Consider the following 17,617-nt stretch of genomic DNA (forward strand, 5'->3'; position numbering starts at 1 on the left):
AGTATACTCACTCATCACTAATAATCAACCAATCAGAATTCAGGTTTCAGTTGTTTAAGCTCCACTAGAAAATGAGACGGGCACTGTGGTTGGTACAAGACTTGGGTTTTTGTTTTGTTTTTTGTCCCTGAAAGTTTTGAGGCCATTTGTGTTTGGGTAATTTTAATTTTCCAGATTACCAAGTATATATTTGTCTTCTGCTTATATAAATATTATTGCGTACCTGTCAAATGATATATGTACGGTCCTCCTCGCAACAGAAACCGGCTTTACCGTCCCTTCTGCCAGCTCCCCCTGCTCCTTCCTCTGCTCCAGGCTACGAGCCGCCTCAGTTCTCCTGATTCATATCTTCCTAGGCCGGCATTCCGGCATCTCACAACCGATATCCCCTCCTCACCTAGCCTGTAGCATCCACGCCATTCAAAAGCCCTCATCTGCTCCAGATGTGGCTTAATTTACTGCGACTCTACTAATTACTGTAATTAAGGATTAATTACTGTTAATTACTTTCACATAAACTCAACGCCAGTCAAAAGTGCATAGCCTTGTGAAGCTGCCACACACACATACATACGAACACATGATGCTGCATATTACCCATAGCAATATAAAGGGTTTCGGCAGCTGGGACATGGTGTCACTTTACTGTCACCTCAACTTGTCTTGTGCAATGACTGGTAACAAGAAGGCCTCCCCCAGTGTCTCCACTCAAATGCCAGGAAAATACCTTCGCTAACAAGATGATTGGCATTAAAGAGCCCACATGAAAAGACAAGACACTCTATAATGGCATGGGTTATTATATAATCGATTATTTCCTAAATATTGTTTTTTGTACCTATTATATTGTACAGTGATCAGCCATAATATTAAAACCTCTGAGGAATGACCTCAATAAGCGATTAGCCTGTGAAAAAGGCATATGCCAAGGAATTGGACATAGAAGGCAGCAAGCAAATGGTCCGTTCTTTTTAAGTTGAAGGAGGCAAAATGGGGAAATGTAAGGGTTTGAGCCACTTTGAGTCATCTAGTGGTCACAATTTTTAATCAGAACAGCTCCAAAATGGCATGTCTTGTCGGACGTTCTTGGAACGTTGGTTATTACGAACCTAAAATGTTCCAAAGCAGGACATGGATTAACAAGCAACAGTCACTGGTTCCCAAGGCTCATTGATGCACATGGGGAGGAAAGGTTAGCCGGTTTAATCTTACAAATGATACTGCAGCAGAAATAGGCGGCGTGTGACAGTGGACAAAGGTCTGCCGGCATTCATGTGGATATTTCTTTGATGCCTGCGCCCTAGCTATACATTCTTCGAGAGCAAGTATACCTTTACAGCCTTGGCCTTTTCAACAGGATAATACTCTGTTCACTCTGAATTATTTGGAATGGTTTGAGGAACATCATTTCAGTTCAAAGGTGTTGACTTGGTTTTCAAATTTACCTGAGCTCTTTCCAATCCAGCACTTGTGGGATGTGCTGGAGAAACAAATCCCATTTATGGATTGTCCATCACAACAAAGATTTTAAACAAAATTGTGTTTACCTCTTTGTGACAAATATTACAGGGCACCTTCTTCTTATGGATTGTTTGGCAGCACGAGCAGGTCCTACACAGTATTGGGGCGCAGTCAGATGGCCGTCTAAATCTGACATAGATCGGATCGCAGTGCTCGGACTGGCTGGCTGCTCTCCAGACCCGAGTGGGAAAGCTTCATATATTTCTATGCAACTGTCATGCTTGGGTTAGGAGAGCCGCCAGCCAGTTCGAGCATTGTGATCCGATGTTGGTTCAATTTATACGACTGCACCCCAAGACAGATGTTTTTGTAATGGGTTTTACGTGTCATATTCTTATGGTTTGAGGTCGTAAGCATTGTAAAGCACAACTATGTAGCTGCAACTTAATGCAAGCAACACTAGAGAAAGTAGCTGCAATAGTTGACCAGAAAATGGATGAAGCAATTTGTAGACAACCTCTTCTGTCCATGGACACTTTGCTTGATAACAAGTGGACAAGCAAGGGTGGCATCTGGTTAATTGTAGACTTTTTATTTGAACGTGGGAGTAATTATGTTCTTTCTAGTTTAGTAGTAATTACATATTCATAGTTAGGGGGATCACATCAGTCTCGCGGCATCTCCGGAGAATCTTATGTCTGGTGACTGGCAGACCATCAGAGAGGTTGGATTTCAACCCTATCCTCTCCTACAATTTCCGTCCAAGATAAGCGTAGTTTTTCATGTTTTGCACATAGAAATATGTTAATTCAGCGCCGTGTCATAGATGTTTACTGTGAGATATGACAAGAAATCCTTGTTTAATTATCTTTTAGACAACATTTCTGGAAAAAAAAATGTTGGCATGTCTGTTGCCACCATGTGAATACTGAGTAGTAAGGTGCTGCTCCAGATATCTGGAAATTTGGGCCCGCTTCAGGATATGGAAAGTACAAGGATGTAACCTTGGAGTCTTGGTCTGTCCCTTAATGGTATATTTCCCCGTCTCTCTCCATTGATCAGATACATGGATAAGATATGACCTGAGGTTCTTCGCTGAGCACATCAAAGAATGTTTGTCGTCTTTTTGTCTTCCTCCGCTCTTCTCGCTCCATCTTTCTTTCTGTTTTTCCGTCTTTCCCCTCCTCTTTTATCTCCCTGCTAATCCCCCATCTCCCTCCCTCTTCCTTCTCCTCTGGCTGGATATTTTCCCAGCAGACGCCAGTAATACAGTATGTAGAGCTGTGCCCCAGCTCTCAGCATGCAGCAGACCAAATTATTCTCATGTATTCATGAAAAGCTGCCACCGATCCGTCCCTAACACAGAAATGGCCTTTGTTAGTGTTTCTCAAGTGGATTGGCACAGAGAGCGACCCATGCAATTTGGCTTCAAAAGAAAGAAAAGATTTAACCGCGTCACCTCAAGGAAATTTTATTCCTAACACGCAAAAAATACAGATATAGCAATTTGCCTAAATTGCTGGGCTTTTTATTGTACAATTATGATTTTTTTTTCCCTCCCTTTTGACACCAACACGAAGAGTTTCCTGCAGGCGGCGGCCGTTCTGTTCTGGTATGTTATTGTCTTCAGATACACGAGCGAAGGAATGGATAATGACAGGAACAGAGCGGTGATACTGTATAGCCGCGCGGGCAGCTTTCCAGCCATTAAAAGAAAAGGTTAAAAAAAAAAAAAAAAAAAGAAATAAACAGCCAGATGTATTGTATGGACATCTTGTGTGTGCGGTCTACCCTATAGTCCATGAAAGTGAATATTAGGAACATTTCACTCGTATCCAAGAGCGCCAGCCTGCATCGTATTACCTCTAGTCACAGGATTAGAGGTCTACTCGTCACTAGTAAAATGAATGCATGAATCTGGATCCAGGTCCATGTTTACCGCGACCATACATACACGCAGAATGTGCTGCAAAGGGTTAAGCGAATACCGTCATACATTACATTCCTTGTGACGGGTCTGTCGCTTCCATTTAAGAATGGCAAACTCAGGCTTGGCAAGCTTTTTAAGCAAAAGTTTGATTCTAGATTTGCAATGTTGTCTCCAATGACTGCTCTTACGTCTTTATGCCATAGCCGTGGGCTCGTGTTCAGCCCAATCTCGACACAAAATGACTGTTCAAACAAAGCACGCCCACTAGGTGCACTCCTGACGTGACCAAACAGTTCAGTGCACCTTTCCACCTACTTATTTTACATTGCTCTCCCTTGATTGACAGCTTTGGCTTAATTGGGTTCAAAGCGGAGATGGATGAAAAACAAGTAGGTGGGAAATTGCCCTGAACTTCCTGCCTATGGCATCTGTGCTTGGTTTGGACAGTCATTCTTCTACAGTTTACAAAACATTAAAAGTTTCTACATGATGATATTGAAAAAAGCAGTGCTGCAGTGTAAAGCATTAGGAAAGACCGGCCCATGTAATTTTAATAATTCAGCTAAACAGATGATAATGTAGCAAAATGTGAAGATAATCGACTAACATGATTGGATTATCGCCAGACATGGACTGGCCCACAGGAGAACAGGAGAATCCTCTGGTGGGCCGCTCTGAAGCAGTGCTATTTCACTTGATTCACAATTTGCAGAAAAAGGTGTCATCTAATCATTAAACAAGCCAGAAAAATTAATGTTACATAGAAGCCAAAGTAAATGTGTCCTAGGGTCAGGTCATTTATTGCATGCAGCTGAACAGCGGGCCCCAAGAATCAAGGTTACTGGAGGGTTTTTGCCAACCCAGTCCGACACTGATCCTATGCACCATCTAATAGCATAATATATTGTATTCTATATAAAAAAAAAAGTAAAATATTTTATAATATATTTTCTAATGGGAATGCAATAATTTGCTCCCCCTAATAGCTGTATCATACATTTGTGGCCAAAAGTATTGACACCGCTGCAATGCAATTCTGTCAGATAGTACTCAGTTTCTTCCTGAAAATGATAGCAAACACAAATTCTTTGTTATTATCTTCATTTAATTTGTCTTAAATGAAAAAACACAAAAAATTGTCCTAAAGCCAAATTGGATATAATTATACACCAAACATAAAAAAAGGGGTGGACAAAAGTATTGGCACTGTTCGAAAAATCATGTGATGCTTCTCTAATTAATGTTATTAACAGCACCTGTAACTTACCTGTGGCACCTAACAGGTGTTGGCAATAACTAAATCACACTTGCAGCTAGTTGACATGGATTAAAGTTGACTCAACCTCTGTCCTGTGTCCTTGTGTGTACCACATTGAGCATGGAGAAAAGAAAGAAGACCAAAGAACTGTCTGAGGACTTGAGAAACCAAATTGTGAGGAAGCATGAGCAATCTCAAGGCTACAAGTCCATCTCCAAAGACCTGAATGTTCCTGTGTCTACCGTGTGCAGTGTCATCAAGAAGTTTAAAGCCCATGGCACTGTGGCTAACCTCCCTAGATGTGGACGGAAAAGAAAAATTGACAAGCGATTTCAACACAAGATTGTGAGGATGTTGGATAAAGAACCTTGACTAACATCCAAACAAGTTCAAGCTGCCCTGCAGTCCGAGGGTACAACAGTGGCAACCCGTACTATCCGTCGGCGTCTGAATGAAAAGGGACTGTATGGTAGGAGACCCTGGAAGACCCCACTTCTTACCCCGAGACATAAAAAAGCCAGGCTGGAGTTTGCCATAACTTACCTGAAAAAGCCTAAAATGTTTTAGAAGACTGTTCTCTGGTCAGATGAGACAAAAGTAGAGCTTTTTGTGCAAAGGCATCAACATAGAGTTTACAGGAGAAAAAAAGAGGCAATCAAAGAAAATAACACGGTCCCTACAGTCAAACATGGCGGAGGTTCCCTGATGTTTTGGGGTTGCTTTGCTGCCTCTGGCACTGGACTGCTTGACTGTGTGCATGGCATTATGAAGTCTGAAGACTACCAACAAATTTTGCAGCATAATGTAGGACCCAGTGTGAGAAAGCTGGGTCTCCCTCAGAGTTCATGGGTCTTCCAGCAGGACAATGACCCAAAACACACTTCAAAAAGCACTAGAAAATGGTTTGAGAGAAAGCACTGGAGACTTCTAAGGTGGCCAGCAATGAGTCCAGACCTGAATGCCATAGAACACCTGTGGAGAGATCTAAAAATGGCAGTTTGGAGAAGGCACCCTTCAAATATAAGGGACCTGGAGCAGTTTGCCAAAGAAGAATGGTCTAAAATTCCAGCAGAGCATTGTAAGAAACTCATTGATGGTTACCGGAAGCGGTTGGTCGCAGTTATTTTGGCTAAAGGTTGTGCAACCAAGTATTAGGCTGAGGGTGCCAATACTTTTGTCTGGCCCATTTTTGGAGTTTTCTGTGAAATGATCAATGTTTTGCTTTTTGCTTCATCCTCTTTTGTGTTTTTTCATTTAAGACAAATTAAATGAAGATAATAATACCAAATAATTTGTGATTGCAATCATTTTCAGGAAGAAACTGAGTATTATCTGACAGAATTGCAGGGGTGTCAATACTTTTGGCCACAACTGTAGGTGTGAAATTCACTGATGAGAATCCGTTGAGAAACAATAGAAAATAAAACACAAAATTCTTGTATATTTTAAGTCCGTCTGTGTTGTCTTTTATAATATGGCTGATGCCTTTGAATTCTGGACAATTTTTTATGAATAACTTTATTTGCCGTTTTCACTGCTTTTCTGTATCAGTTTCTGTGCATTCCGTCATCCAGTAGCAGAGGGGACCCCTAGTGGATTTTTCTGGAATACTCGACCATATGTTTTTGTACCTAGCCCCTCACTACAAATCCCACTATCATTATTTTTTTTTTATGTTAGACTTTAAGTAGAGGTATGTATTCATAAATTTTGTAGGATGTAACACAAATACTAATATGTGCAGAAAAGCTTTTCTACATCCGCATAATAAATACTGTGTGCAATAAAAGGTTCAATGATTGTATGTCAGTTGAATGAATTTTCAGCAGAATTATGTTTTTGTGTAATTTTTAGGACTCAAACTTTTGTTTTATTTTTTTATAAGGGTAATAAATACAAAATCTATAAGAATACATGCTGGGATCAGTGTGATTTATATGTGAAATATGGTTTTATGGCATGAATGTAATACATATAACTTGTTGTTGTCGTCCTTTTATGCTTCTGAACAGTAGATGCTGTGTTTATATTTTTGTGTTCTGAATAAAGGATTTTTAAATGTTGTTTTTTAAAAGCAATATTTCTGTTATTCATTTATGCAGCATAATACATTTTTTATTAATTAATATAATTAATATATATCTCTCCATACTCCCCCTTTCCTCCCTCCAAAAATCCTAATCTTATATTTGTGTCTTTCAGTACTCAGTATTCGGGGAGCACAAGAAGAGGAACCAGCAGATCCTCAGTTGATGCGATTGGATAATATGCTACTTGCAGAAGGAGTAGCAGGTCCAGAAAAAGGAGGAGGTTCTGCAGCAGCCGCAGCAGCTGCTGCCGCTTCAGGTGGTGCTGGGTCTGATAACTCAGTGGAACATTCAGATTACAGAGCCAAATTATCCCAAATCCGACAAATCTATCACACAGAGTTAGAGAAATATGAACAGGTAAGCAAGAGGAGACTGAATTGCTTATGAAATTATTCCCGAAGAGTCAGCCTCTAATTATCTTAGTGGTGTTGTCCATGATTGCGTGTTATTATGTGAGGGGTTACGTACAGTCCATTCTCATGTGGGGTGGATCATCTATTTATAACATTGATTTAATTCTGACATTCCATTTTTCCAACTGGAGTTAAATGTATTGTTCCGATTGCATTCTTTCATGGCACTCTGGTACCATCAATGGTCATCACATTACCTTGTCCAGTATATGGTGGTCTTTAACTATAAGAGAGTAAAGTTTTCATACTGGGTTGCAAGAAAGAATTTACAGCGACCCTCAAAGTTTAGCATTTTCTCAATTTTCAAGATGTCTGCAGTCATTAAATGAAAATATCATAAAATCCAGATGCTTAAAAGGACCTGTAAGCAAGTGCAATGGGAAGCTCTTCGGCTGTGACCTGGAAATAACCTATAGCACATACTATCCAGCTATTTCCAGGTTGGCACAGCTGCGTTCATAATTACAGATTGGACAGCAGTGCGAGCAGCCTCTTCTTACTTCATCACCCCTGATACCTCCAGTATTCGATCAGATAGGAAGAGGCTACTCACACTGCTGTCCAACCCTGTCTACCTCAGCACCCCTGGCACCTCCAGTATTAGATCAGATAGACAGGGTGGACAGCAGTGTGAACAGCCTCTTCTTACCTCAGCACCCTGGTATTTCCAGTATTAGATCAGATAGGCAGAGTCGACAGCTGTGTGAACAGCCTCTTCTTACCTCAGCACCCTGATATTTCCAGTATTAGATCAGATAGGCAGGATCGACAGCAGTGTGAGTAGCCTCTTCTTACCTCAGCACCCTGGTATTTCCAGTATTGGATCAGATAGGCAGGGTGGACAGCTGTATGAGCAGCCTCTTTTTACCACAGCACCCTGTTATCTCCAGTATTAGATCAGATAGACTGGGCGGACAGCAGTGTGAGCAGCCTCTTCTTATCTCAGCACCCTGTTATCTCCAGTATTAGATCAGATAGACTGGGTGGACAGCAGTGTGAGCAGCCTCTTCTTACCTGTGTTCTCCTGGTATCTCCAGTATTAGATGAGATAGACAGGGTGGACAGCGGTGTGAACAGCCTCTTCTTACCTCTGTATTCCTGACATCTCCTATGTTGGATCAGAATATCAACTGGGATTACATCTTCCTACACATAAAGGGAAAGGACAGAGCTTCCTACAGCATATGTTCCCTGGCACCTGTCATAATAACATTCAAGGACACGTTTCTGTAGAGTAAAAAATCGTCAGCCTTTAAAATTCTTTAGTGCCTACTTCCATAGACCAAATGCGTGTGATTTGATAAGGAATCTGCTTAGAATACTTTTTTTTTCTATTCCTCGACAGTATAAAATCACATTTTTTTTATCTGCATCAGCTTACACATGATATCAAAAAAGCTGAATGCATTTGTATGCGTTTTTGCCTGCGTTAGCGCTTTTTATGCGCATGCGTTCGATATTTCCAGGAGGGCGTGTCTCAATCAGTTACTGGACATGTACTCAAGCAAATCGAACTCATTCGTATGCATGTCCTTTCGTACCAATGCGTTCCAATAAATAGTAATGCGTAGTTTTGACGCATGCATGCGCATGTCTGCAGATATTTGACGCGCAAAAAATGCAACATGTTGCATTCGGCGGGTACGGCGAAACAACGCATGCGGACGCATCCGCACCCAAACTGATGCCAACGATTGTCCCTGTGTACACAATGTTAAAGATGGCTACGCAAGACGCATGCCATTCTGTACGCTGCGCACAGACACGCTAATGTGAACCCGGCCTAACACAAAGAATTTTGCTACAGTTCTATACAGTCTACCCTAAGCAATGCTCTTTGAGTCAAGTTCATCAGCAGAACTAATGGCTCTCCTGTTCTGTGAGGAGACTCCATGGCAGATTCTGATATATATCAGAAGTCAAAACAAAGTTGCTGCACTCCACAAGACCGAAAACCACTCAAGTCATCTCATCCCCGATTTCTCTAATCTGATATATTGCAAAGTTTCTTTTCTTTACTTGTGTATTGCTATGTGAAAAAGCTTAAAACTGTGGTTACTTTCAAGTAGAAAATAGTCATTATTTCCCATCAGAGGGTCCATAGATGAAGAGCTACCATAGGTTTAGAAGATTAGGATTTATTGTATTATTCTGGGGTTCAAATCTCTAATCTACATGTCACATTGTGACTTATTGATTATAATAGTGCACACATATATGGTGGAGTTGAACACTGTCCACTTTCTGCATTATTGGAAGAGCTGAGGAAAAATTGTAGATAGAAAACCCTCTAAGGTAACTTCAGGTTTAGACAAGGCAATTACACATGATGAAAACCTGACGTGCTTGGCCGAAATGGTATGAAGTGAATAATTCTATGTGTCCGTGCAGAAACGTAGACTATACATTTTAACACTCCTGTTCAATTTTAGGCCTGTAATGAATTTACAACACACGTGATGAATCTGCTGCGGGAGCAGAGCCGGACCAGACCCATCTCCCCCAAAGAGATTGAACGCATGGTCGGAATTATCCACAGAAAGTTTAGTTCTATCCAGATGCAGCTCAAGCAAAGCACATGTGAAGCCGTCATGATCTTGCGGTCCCGCTTTTTAGATGCACGGTAAGACCACAGTAGATAAAGTCCCCCAGATATTCACTATACTGCATTATTAAGGTCTACACATCTCTTATGGGATACGGTGTGACCGCCTTGGTTCCCGTAGTTTCCAGTCTGAGAACCTTGAAACTGAGCGCTTCAGTCACATACTGTGGAGACTTTTACTTTTGGAAAGTCCCAGTTCTCAATGTGGAGAGCTTCCTCCTATACGAAGTCTTATAGGCAATGCTCGTTGTGAACGATATGCTAATTGGCCTTCCTCCAGAAGTCAGAAACCGGTCTCCTGTCACCTATTCAATGTATCTTTTGAAAGGTTGAAAGTTTCCTCTTACCAAAGCTTACCGTATACCCAAACTTTAATTGTAGGCGTTTAACAGACGAGAAGTGACCCAGTTGCTATCATGAAATACAGATCAGTTTTGCCTCCTGTTCCCCTGAGCAGAATTTGTGGTCAAATCCTTTCCAATTCCAATATTTAGACAGCATGTATCATTTATGTGAAATAGAAGCCTTCTTTTTAACTGTATTTTGTGGAAATGTGGTCGAGTTAAGATAAGAACAAATCCCCCAAAACAAAGGCGTAGCTAGGCTTTTTTGATTCAATTAACCCTGATTACAACTATGGTGGCGCACGGTCATTTCTGGCTGTAAGAGAACCTCAGCAGGTGACCGCGCTGTTACCAATAAGAATCTCTATACAAAGACCAACACTGATGTTACTGCCATATAGTGACCACATAGTGGTAGATACCCGTGCTGCAGAACATGTCAGAGATTACAGTACAGTTATAGATGGTGACTTACAGCTGACGTTCTTTCTGGTGGAGTCGTTCACTTTTCCCGTCTTTTCAATCTGGCCCAGACTGACATGACCACATCTTCCAGCCAAGACTCTGCTGCAGAGATTACAACAAAGATATATCTGACTTCTCACATTTCAGGCACTGTCTCCATCTGTTCCCAACCTGCGCTCCTTATCCTATTAATACCCCAATACTGAGCCACTGCTGCCATATCTGTCCCTATTACTGCACCTATTGTGTGGTACTGTGTGCCCTCTAGATGGTAAAACAAACTTCTAGACTATATTAATGCCCTGTGCCTTAGAAAACCATGCCCATTTTGACCCCTTAGAACAGGGGTGGGGAATCTTTTTCTGCCTAGGGCCACTTGGATAATTTTACCATCCTTTGGTGCCGTACACACTCTGCCCACAAAGTGCATCCTAGCTCTGGCACTGATTTCAGCACGTAATCTTTCATTGCATGCCCTTCAGTGTAGTGAGCACTGCATGTGTGTGCTAACAGAGCAAGAAGAAATGTAATGAGCTGGTGGCAATCAAAATACAGCTCCCTGCCCAAGAATGCGGTCCCTGAGAATCTGCTCTGGGCCCTGATAAAAGGTCATCGAGGGCCGTAAATGGCCCTGGGGCCTGAGGTTCCCCACCTTTTGCCTTAGAAAATAATAATGCCCTCTGTGTACCCCTTTAACAGTCACAATACTCAGAGTGCCCCTATAACAATAAGTGCCCTCTTAACATTTAATAATGTTCTGAGTATTCCCCTCACCCCCTCTACAAAATGATGCTCCCCTACACACAGTATAATGCCCTCACCCAGTATACTGACTGTGAACAATGACACTAGAGAGAGCACGCAGAATCCCATCGCTGCCACCACTTGTGAAGGATCCGCACCTTGCCATCCCGCCTGATGACCGTATTATATCAGCAGGATCATGTGGTAAGGTCTCCCCACTTGTAGCAATGTGATGTTTCGCAACCCCTGTGGACACGTCAGATTGGTACAGTTTTACACAATTCCCCACTGTCCACACGGACCCAAGGAGGCACTGGGAGTAAGAGGGTTTGGCTCACGCAGTTACTGATGTGGCCCCACACTCACCTACAACTCTGATAGGCACCTTTTCCATAGCCCCAGTGAAACAACGTTATCAGCCCGGTAGTACTGCCACCAGTTCCTCGTTCTATATACGCCTGGTCTCTTAACCGGGTTATATCTGGCCAGAAACCAACCTCGGCAGCATGGAAAATTAAACCGAGAAACGAACGTGTGGATTCGTCGATCGACATAAAAGAGCAGCCCAAGGTTAAATTTTATATTTAATTGCCTTAAGGACACACTTGACAATACACTATTTACACAATGGTTATACATATATAATGGTCAGGCATACAAATATAGGTGAAGTATAAAAGCTATAAGCAGATATTAAGAGTCCGTTACCTGTAAAATGAAAAGCCTGACTTGCGGGGGAGGGGCTATCACATGGGAGGCTTGTGGTCCCCTCTGTTCCTGGACTTCTCACACCATATGTCATTGCAATTTCCCCAGAGATAAAACTTTAGGCCAAGCTCTTCGGGAGCATTTAACCCCTCTGAGTCACTCCCCTCCTGCTCATTGAGCTGAACCTAAATCCCTTCCCCTTGCCTCTGGAGCTGCAGAACTCCAAAACCTATGAAAGATCATAACTCCGTTTTGGATGGTCCTAGGGTGGCAGTTCTGGTGCCATTAGATCTGGCTGGGTTCCTGCTACGCGTTAAGACCAAACACAGCGTTATCTGGTTTCTACTGGCTGTTCGCTCCATGCCCCTGAGTGCTAGAATGGGTCGAGACCCAGACGGGCGTTCGTCATGCTCTGGGGATCTCTGAAATATATAACCGGGGTGTGGTCAGGACATACGATAAGCACATATACTCCTTATGAAATGCTAGTTGTCTGAACAAAGCAGACTGCGTGGTTTGAATCCACAGGAGGTCTTCCTGTAAGAGCTGGATTCTAGCTGCTGGTGGGTGTGTGAAGTCTGACTTTGCAGCTGAAAGGCAGGGCCACCTGCAGAGCCAGCTTTCTTCTTACAGCTACACATGCTTACAGGATGATTTACATATGCCATTATATCCCCCCATGTTTCACACTGACCCCTTAGTAGCCCCAAACTGTTTGTTTGATGGCCCCCGCAATGTACAAAACCCCCACATTAGCTCCCACACTGTGTGATTGCCCCCTCACTCTAATCCACACCCCGAGTCCTCCATATAGAATACTGCATTCCTCATAGGCCTCAATATAGTATAGTGCACTCCCCATAGGCCTCCATACTGTATAATGCACTCCTCATTAAAAGGAAATACAATACTCACCACGTCGGCCACAGAGGGAGAATGATGGGAGAGGGAGTGTGTCCCTTCTTGTCTCATCATTACTTCCAGCCAATACAATTAAACTTGCTCAAGTGCCCCATAGCGGTCGGATGGCAGTGCAGGGAGATCGAGACTCACAGCTCTGCTGCAGAGTGTAACTGTATGGGTATGCCGATACAGTTACAGTAACGTAGCTCCGGTGGGCTCCTCAGTGCGGTGCCCAGGGCTAAACAGAGCTCACAATTAAAAATCACAAATCACACAAGACAAGTTCAAATACACAGTGCCTTGCGATAGTATTCGGCCCCCGGGAACTTTTCAACCTTTTCCCACGTATCATGCTTCAAACATAAAGATAACAAATGTAAATTTTTGGTGACGAATCAACAATAAGCGGAACACAATTGTGAAGTTGAAAGAAATTTATTGGTTATTTTAAATTTTTGTTGAAATTCAAAAACTGAAAAGTGGGGCGTGCAATATTATTCGGCGCCTTTAACTTAATATTTTGTTGCGCCACCTTTTGCTGCGTTTACAGCTGCAAGTCGCTTGGGGTACGTCTCTATCAGTTTTGTACATCGAGAGACTGAAATTCTTGCCCATTCTTCCTTGGCAGACAGCTCGAACTCAGTGAGGTTTGATGGAGATCGTTTGTGAACAGCAGTTTTCAGCTCTCTCCACAGGTTCTCGATTGGATTGAGGTCTGGACTTTGACTTGGCCATTCTAACACCTGGATATGTTTTTGTGAACCATTCCATTGTAGATTTTGCTTTATGTTTGGGATCATTGTCTTTTTGGAAGACAAATCTCCGTCCCAGTCTCAGGTCTTTTGCAGACTCCAACAGGTTTTCTTCAAGAATGGTCCTGTATTTGGCTCATCCATCTTCCCATCAATGTTAACCATCTTCCCTTTCCCTGCTGAAGAACAGCAGGCCCAAACCATGGTGCTGCCACCACCATGTTTGACAGTGGGGATGGCGTGTTCAGGGTGATGAGCTGTGTTGCTTTTACGCCAAACATATCGTTTGGCATTATTGCCAAAAAGTTCGATTTTGGTTTCATCTGACTAGAGCACCATCCACATGTTTGGTGTGTCTCCCAGGTGGCTTGTTGCAAACTTTAAACGCCACTTTTTATGGATATCTTTGAGAAATGGCTTTCTTCTTGCCACTCTTCCATAAAGGCCAGATTTGTGCAGTGTACGACTGATTGTTGTCCTATGGACAGACTGTCCCACCTCAGCTGTAGATCTCTGCAGTTCATCCAGAGTGATCATGGGCCTCTTGGCTGCATCTCTGATCAGTCTTCTCCTTGTTTGAGATGAAAGTTTAGCGGGATGGCCGAGTCTTGGTAGATATGCAGTGGTATGATACTCCTTCCATTTCAATATGATCGCTTGCACAGTGCTCCTTGGGATGTTTAAAGTTTTGGAAATCATTTTGCATACAAATCCGGCTTTAAACTTCTCCACAACAGTATCACGGACCTGCCTGTTGTGTTCCTTGGTCTTCATGATAGTCTCAGGGTTCTGTTTGAAGCACAGAGAGCATCACAGAGCAGGTGCATTTATACGGTGACTTGATTACACACAGGTGGATAATATTTATCATAATTAGGCATGTAGGACAACATTGGATCATTCAGAGATCCACAATGAACTTCTGGAGTGAGTTTGCTGCACTGAAAGTAAAGGGGCTGAATAATATTGCACGCCCCACTTTTCAGTTTTTGAATTTCCACAAAAATTTAAAATAACCAGTAAATTTCGTTCAACTTCACAATTGTGTTCCACTTGTTGTTGATTCTTCACCAAAAATTGACATTTGGTATCTTTGAAGCATGATATGTGGGAAAAGGTCGAAAAGTTCCCGGGGGCTGAATACTTTTGCAAGGTACTGTAAAGTGCCATGATTGTATATATAGAAAAAAAAAGTTCAGTTTTATGGAACGCCTCATTGAGCCAACCTAAACAATTGTTAGCAATGACGATCAGTAAGGTGAAACAGAAGATGGGCTGAATATGTGCAAAACAATTATACAGATGGAATCAATATGCCATGTATTGTGCAAGCCTAATAAATTAGTAACATTAATTTAGGAAAAAGGAGAGAAAGCGATCATCACTCTGCATTTTTACTGCCTGTGTTTTTAATAATGGGCTTATTTTATTTTCTTTTTGATAGACGGAAGAGAAGAAACTTCAACAAGCAAGCTACAGAAATTTTGAACGAGTATTTCTATTCACACCTCAGCAACCCATACCCCAGTGAAGAGGCCAAAGAGGAGCTAGCCAAGAAGTGTGGCATCACCGTATCACAGGTAGAGCACGTCTGCACGCCTTCTATTGAATTTCTTAGTCCCTGTGACTCTTGGAATTATTATTCCTCGAAGTTCTACGACATGTAGTGGATTATGTCCTACACATTACCATTGGAGGGCACATTCGAGCTTATAGATGTGGCTCGTCTTATCACAAACCCCAGAGTCTCATTGAGACAAGTTCATAGTGTTGGTTAATTGTTTTATTAGAAAAGCGTAGACTCCGTGTATCAACTTTAAAATGTTTTCCTATATTACCTTAAGGGTACCGTCACACACTGCCATTTCAATCGCTACGACGGTACGATTCGTGACGTTCCAGCGATATCGTTACGATATCGCTGTGTCTGACACGCAGCAGCGATCAGGGATCCTGCTGAGAATCGTACGTCGTAGCAGATCGTTTAGAACTTTCTTTCGTCGCTGGATCTCCCGCTGTCATCGCTAGATCGGTGTGTGTGACACCGATCTAGCGATGCGTTCGCTTGTAACCAGGGTAAACATAGGGTTACTAAGCGCAGGGCCGCGCTTAGTAACCCGATGTTTACCCTGGTTAAAAGCGTAAAACTAAAAAAAAACAAACAGCACATACTTACATTCTGGTGTCCGTCAGGTCCCTTGCCGTCTGCTTCCCGCACTCAGTGACTGCCGGCCGTAAAGTGAAAGCAGAGCACACCGGTGACGTCACCGCTGTGCTGTGCTTTCACTTTCACTTTACGGCCGGCAGTCAGTGAGTGCGGGAAGCAGACGGCAAGGGACCTGACGGACACCGGAATGTAAGTATGTGCTGTTTGTTTTTTTTTACGCTGGTAACCAGGGTAAACATCGGGTTACTAAGCGTGGTCCTGCGCTTAGTAACCCGATGTTTACCCTGGTTACCTGGGTACCTCGGCATCGTTGGTCGCTGGAGAGCTGTCTGTGTGACAGCTCCCCAGCGACCACACTACGATTTACCTACGATCACGGCCAGGTCATATCGCTGGTCGTGATCGTAGGTAAATCGTATAGTGTGACGGTACCCTAACTCTTAAAGGGGTTGTTCTTTAACATTTGTTTAACAATGACTAAATTGGCTTTACTCACCAACTTCTCCTCCAGTGCTGCCTTTTCAGTGCTCCTTTGTTCTTTAACACAGCTGTAGCAGTGGCATCACATTTGCATTATGTGACCGCTGCAGCTAATCACGGGGCTCATTGGTCTTGTCCCGTCTACTTCAGCATCACTGCTGATTAAATGATTGGCTGCAGCAGTCACATATAGACAAGACTGCATCGCTGCAGCTGTGGCAGCAAAGACTGGGGAAGCAACTGCACCGCAACACTAGAGCTGCCGTCTGTGACTAAAGATCACTTTGATGTTTCTAATAACACAAGGCTTTGGACAATTAAATTGTAAACAAATGGACAATCCCTTAAAGTGTACTATTGATTGGTGAAAGTTGGGATTCCTGGTACCCCTGCCGATGACTGAAACCAAAGGGCTGAGCTAATGCACTAGAGCATGATGATCGGTCTATAGGCTCCATACAAAGTCTGTAGCTCTGAACATTGATATGCTCACACACATGCCTCAGATATAGTGCTCCTGCCCCTTGTTTGCTAGATCAGTGGGGGTCTCAGGACCTCACACTCGTCAGCAATCCTTAAAAGGGGTACAATCGATCTATTTCCGTAAAGTTTGGGTGCATGGATAATTCAATTTGCCGTTAAGTGAAGGACAATGTATATACTGTACGTATGTTAAACTTTACAAACTTCTCCCTGTAAACTGGTCTCCCTGTTTGTCGCACAAACTGCAGGTATCAAACTGGTTTGGAAATAAGCGAATCCGCTACAAGAAGAACATAGGTAAATTTCAAGAGGAAGCCAATATATATGCTGCCAAAACAGCTGTGACTGCTACCAATGTGTCAGTTCACGGAAGTCAAGCCAATTCGCCCTCAACTCCCAGTTCTGCTGGTTAGTTTATGTTTTTTTGTTTTCTTTTCTTTTTTCTTTTTTTTTCTTTTTTTTTTTTCTTTTTGTTTGTTGCTATTTTAGTTTTCTCTTTTACCTCCAGCCTTTCATTACTATAGACTTTTTGTCCACTTTGTTCTCTCCCCATCTTGTCTCGATGCCATCGCCGTCCTCGTCTTCCCTTCTGTCTTGTTTGTGCCCTTACTCTTTGCTCTTCTATATTGTCTCTTCCCTGTTTTTGTTTTTGCTTTCCCTTGCTTATTTTCTAGATTAGCTTCCCGCTGTCTGTGTTCAGATATTACCATATTCTCTAATGTCTTTTTCACACCTATAATTACCTCAGTAATATTGGGATTTGAGTTATTAAAGCCTCTTGAAATAGCCCGCAGCAGCTGCCATTTTGTGCTCT

General features: G+C 42.5%; 1 protein-coding gene across 6 annotated transcripts in view; it reads left to right on the forward strand.

Moving 5' to 3' along the window:
- PBX1 (PBX homeobox 1) overlaps window positions 1-17,617 on the forward strand; it is a 155,520-nt gene that overhangs the window by 115,723 nt on the left and 22,180 nt on the right. For 3 of the 6 annotated variants that reach the window (XM_069737440.1, XM_069737439.1, XM_069737443.1), the window contains 4 exons: window positions 6,852-7,096; window positions 9,585-9,775; window positions 15,118-15,253; window positions 17,052-17,211. In XM_069737440.1, coding sequence (XP_069593541.1) covers window positions 6,852-7,096; window positions 9,585-9,775; window positions 15,118-15,253; window positions 17,052-17,211 — 732 coding nt within the window. Of the gene's footprint in view, window positions 1-6,851; window positions 7,097-9,584; window positions 9,776-15,117; window positions 15,254-17,051; window positions 17,217-17,617 lie in introns of those variants that run through there. The other 3 variants (XM_069737442.1, XM_069737441.1, XM_069737445.1) reach the window with 2 other exon arrangements.

Source organism: Ranitomeya imitator, chromosome 8 (assembly GCF_032444005.1).
Source record: "Ranitomeya imitator isolate aRanImi1 chromosome 8, aRanImi1.pri, whole genome shotgun sequence".
Lineage (NCBI taxonomy): Eukaryota > Metazoa > Chordata > Amphibia > Anura > Dendrobatidae > Ranitomeya > Ranitomeya imitator.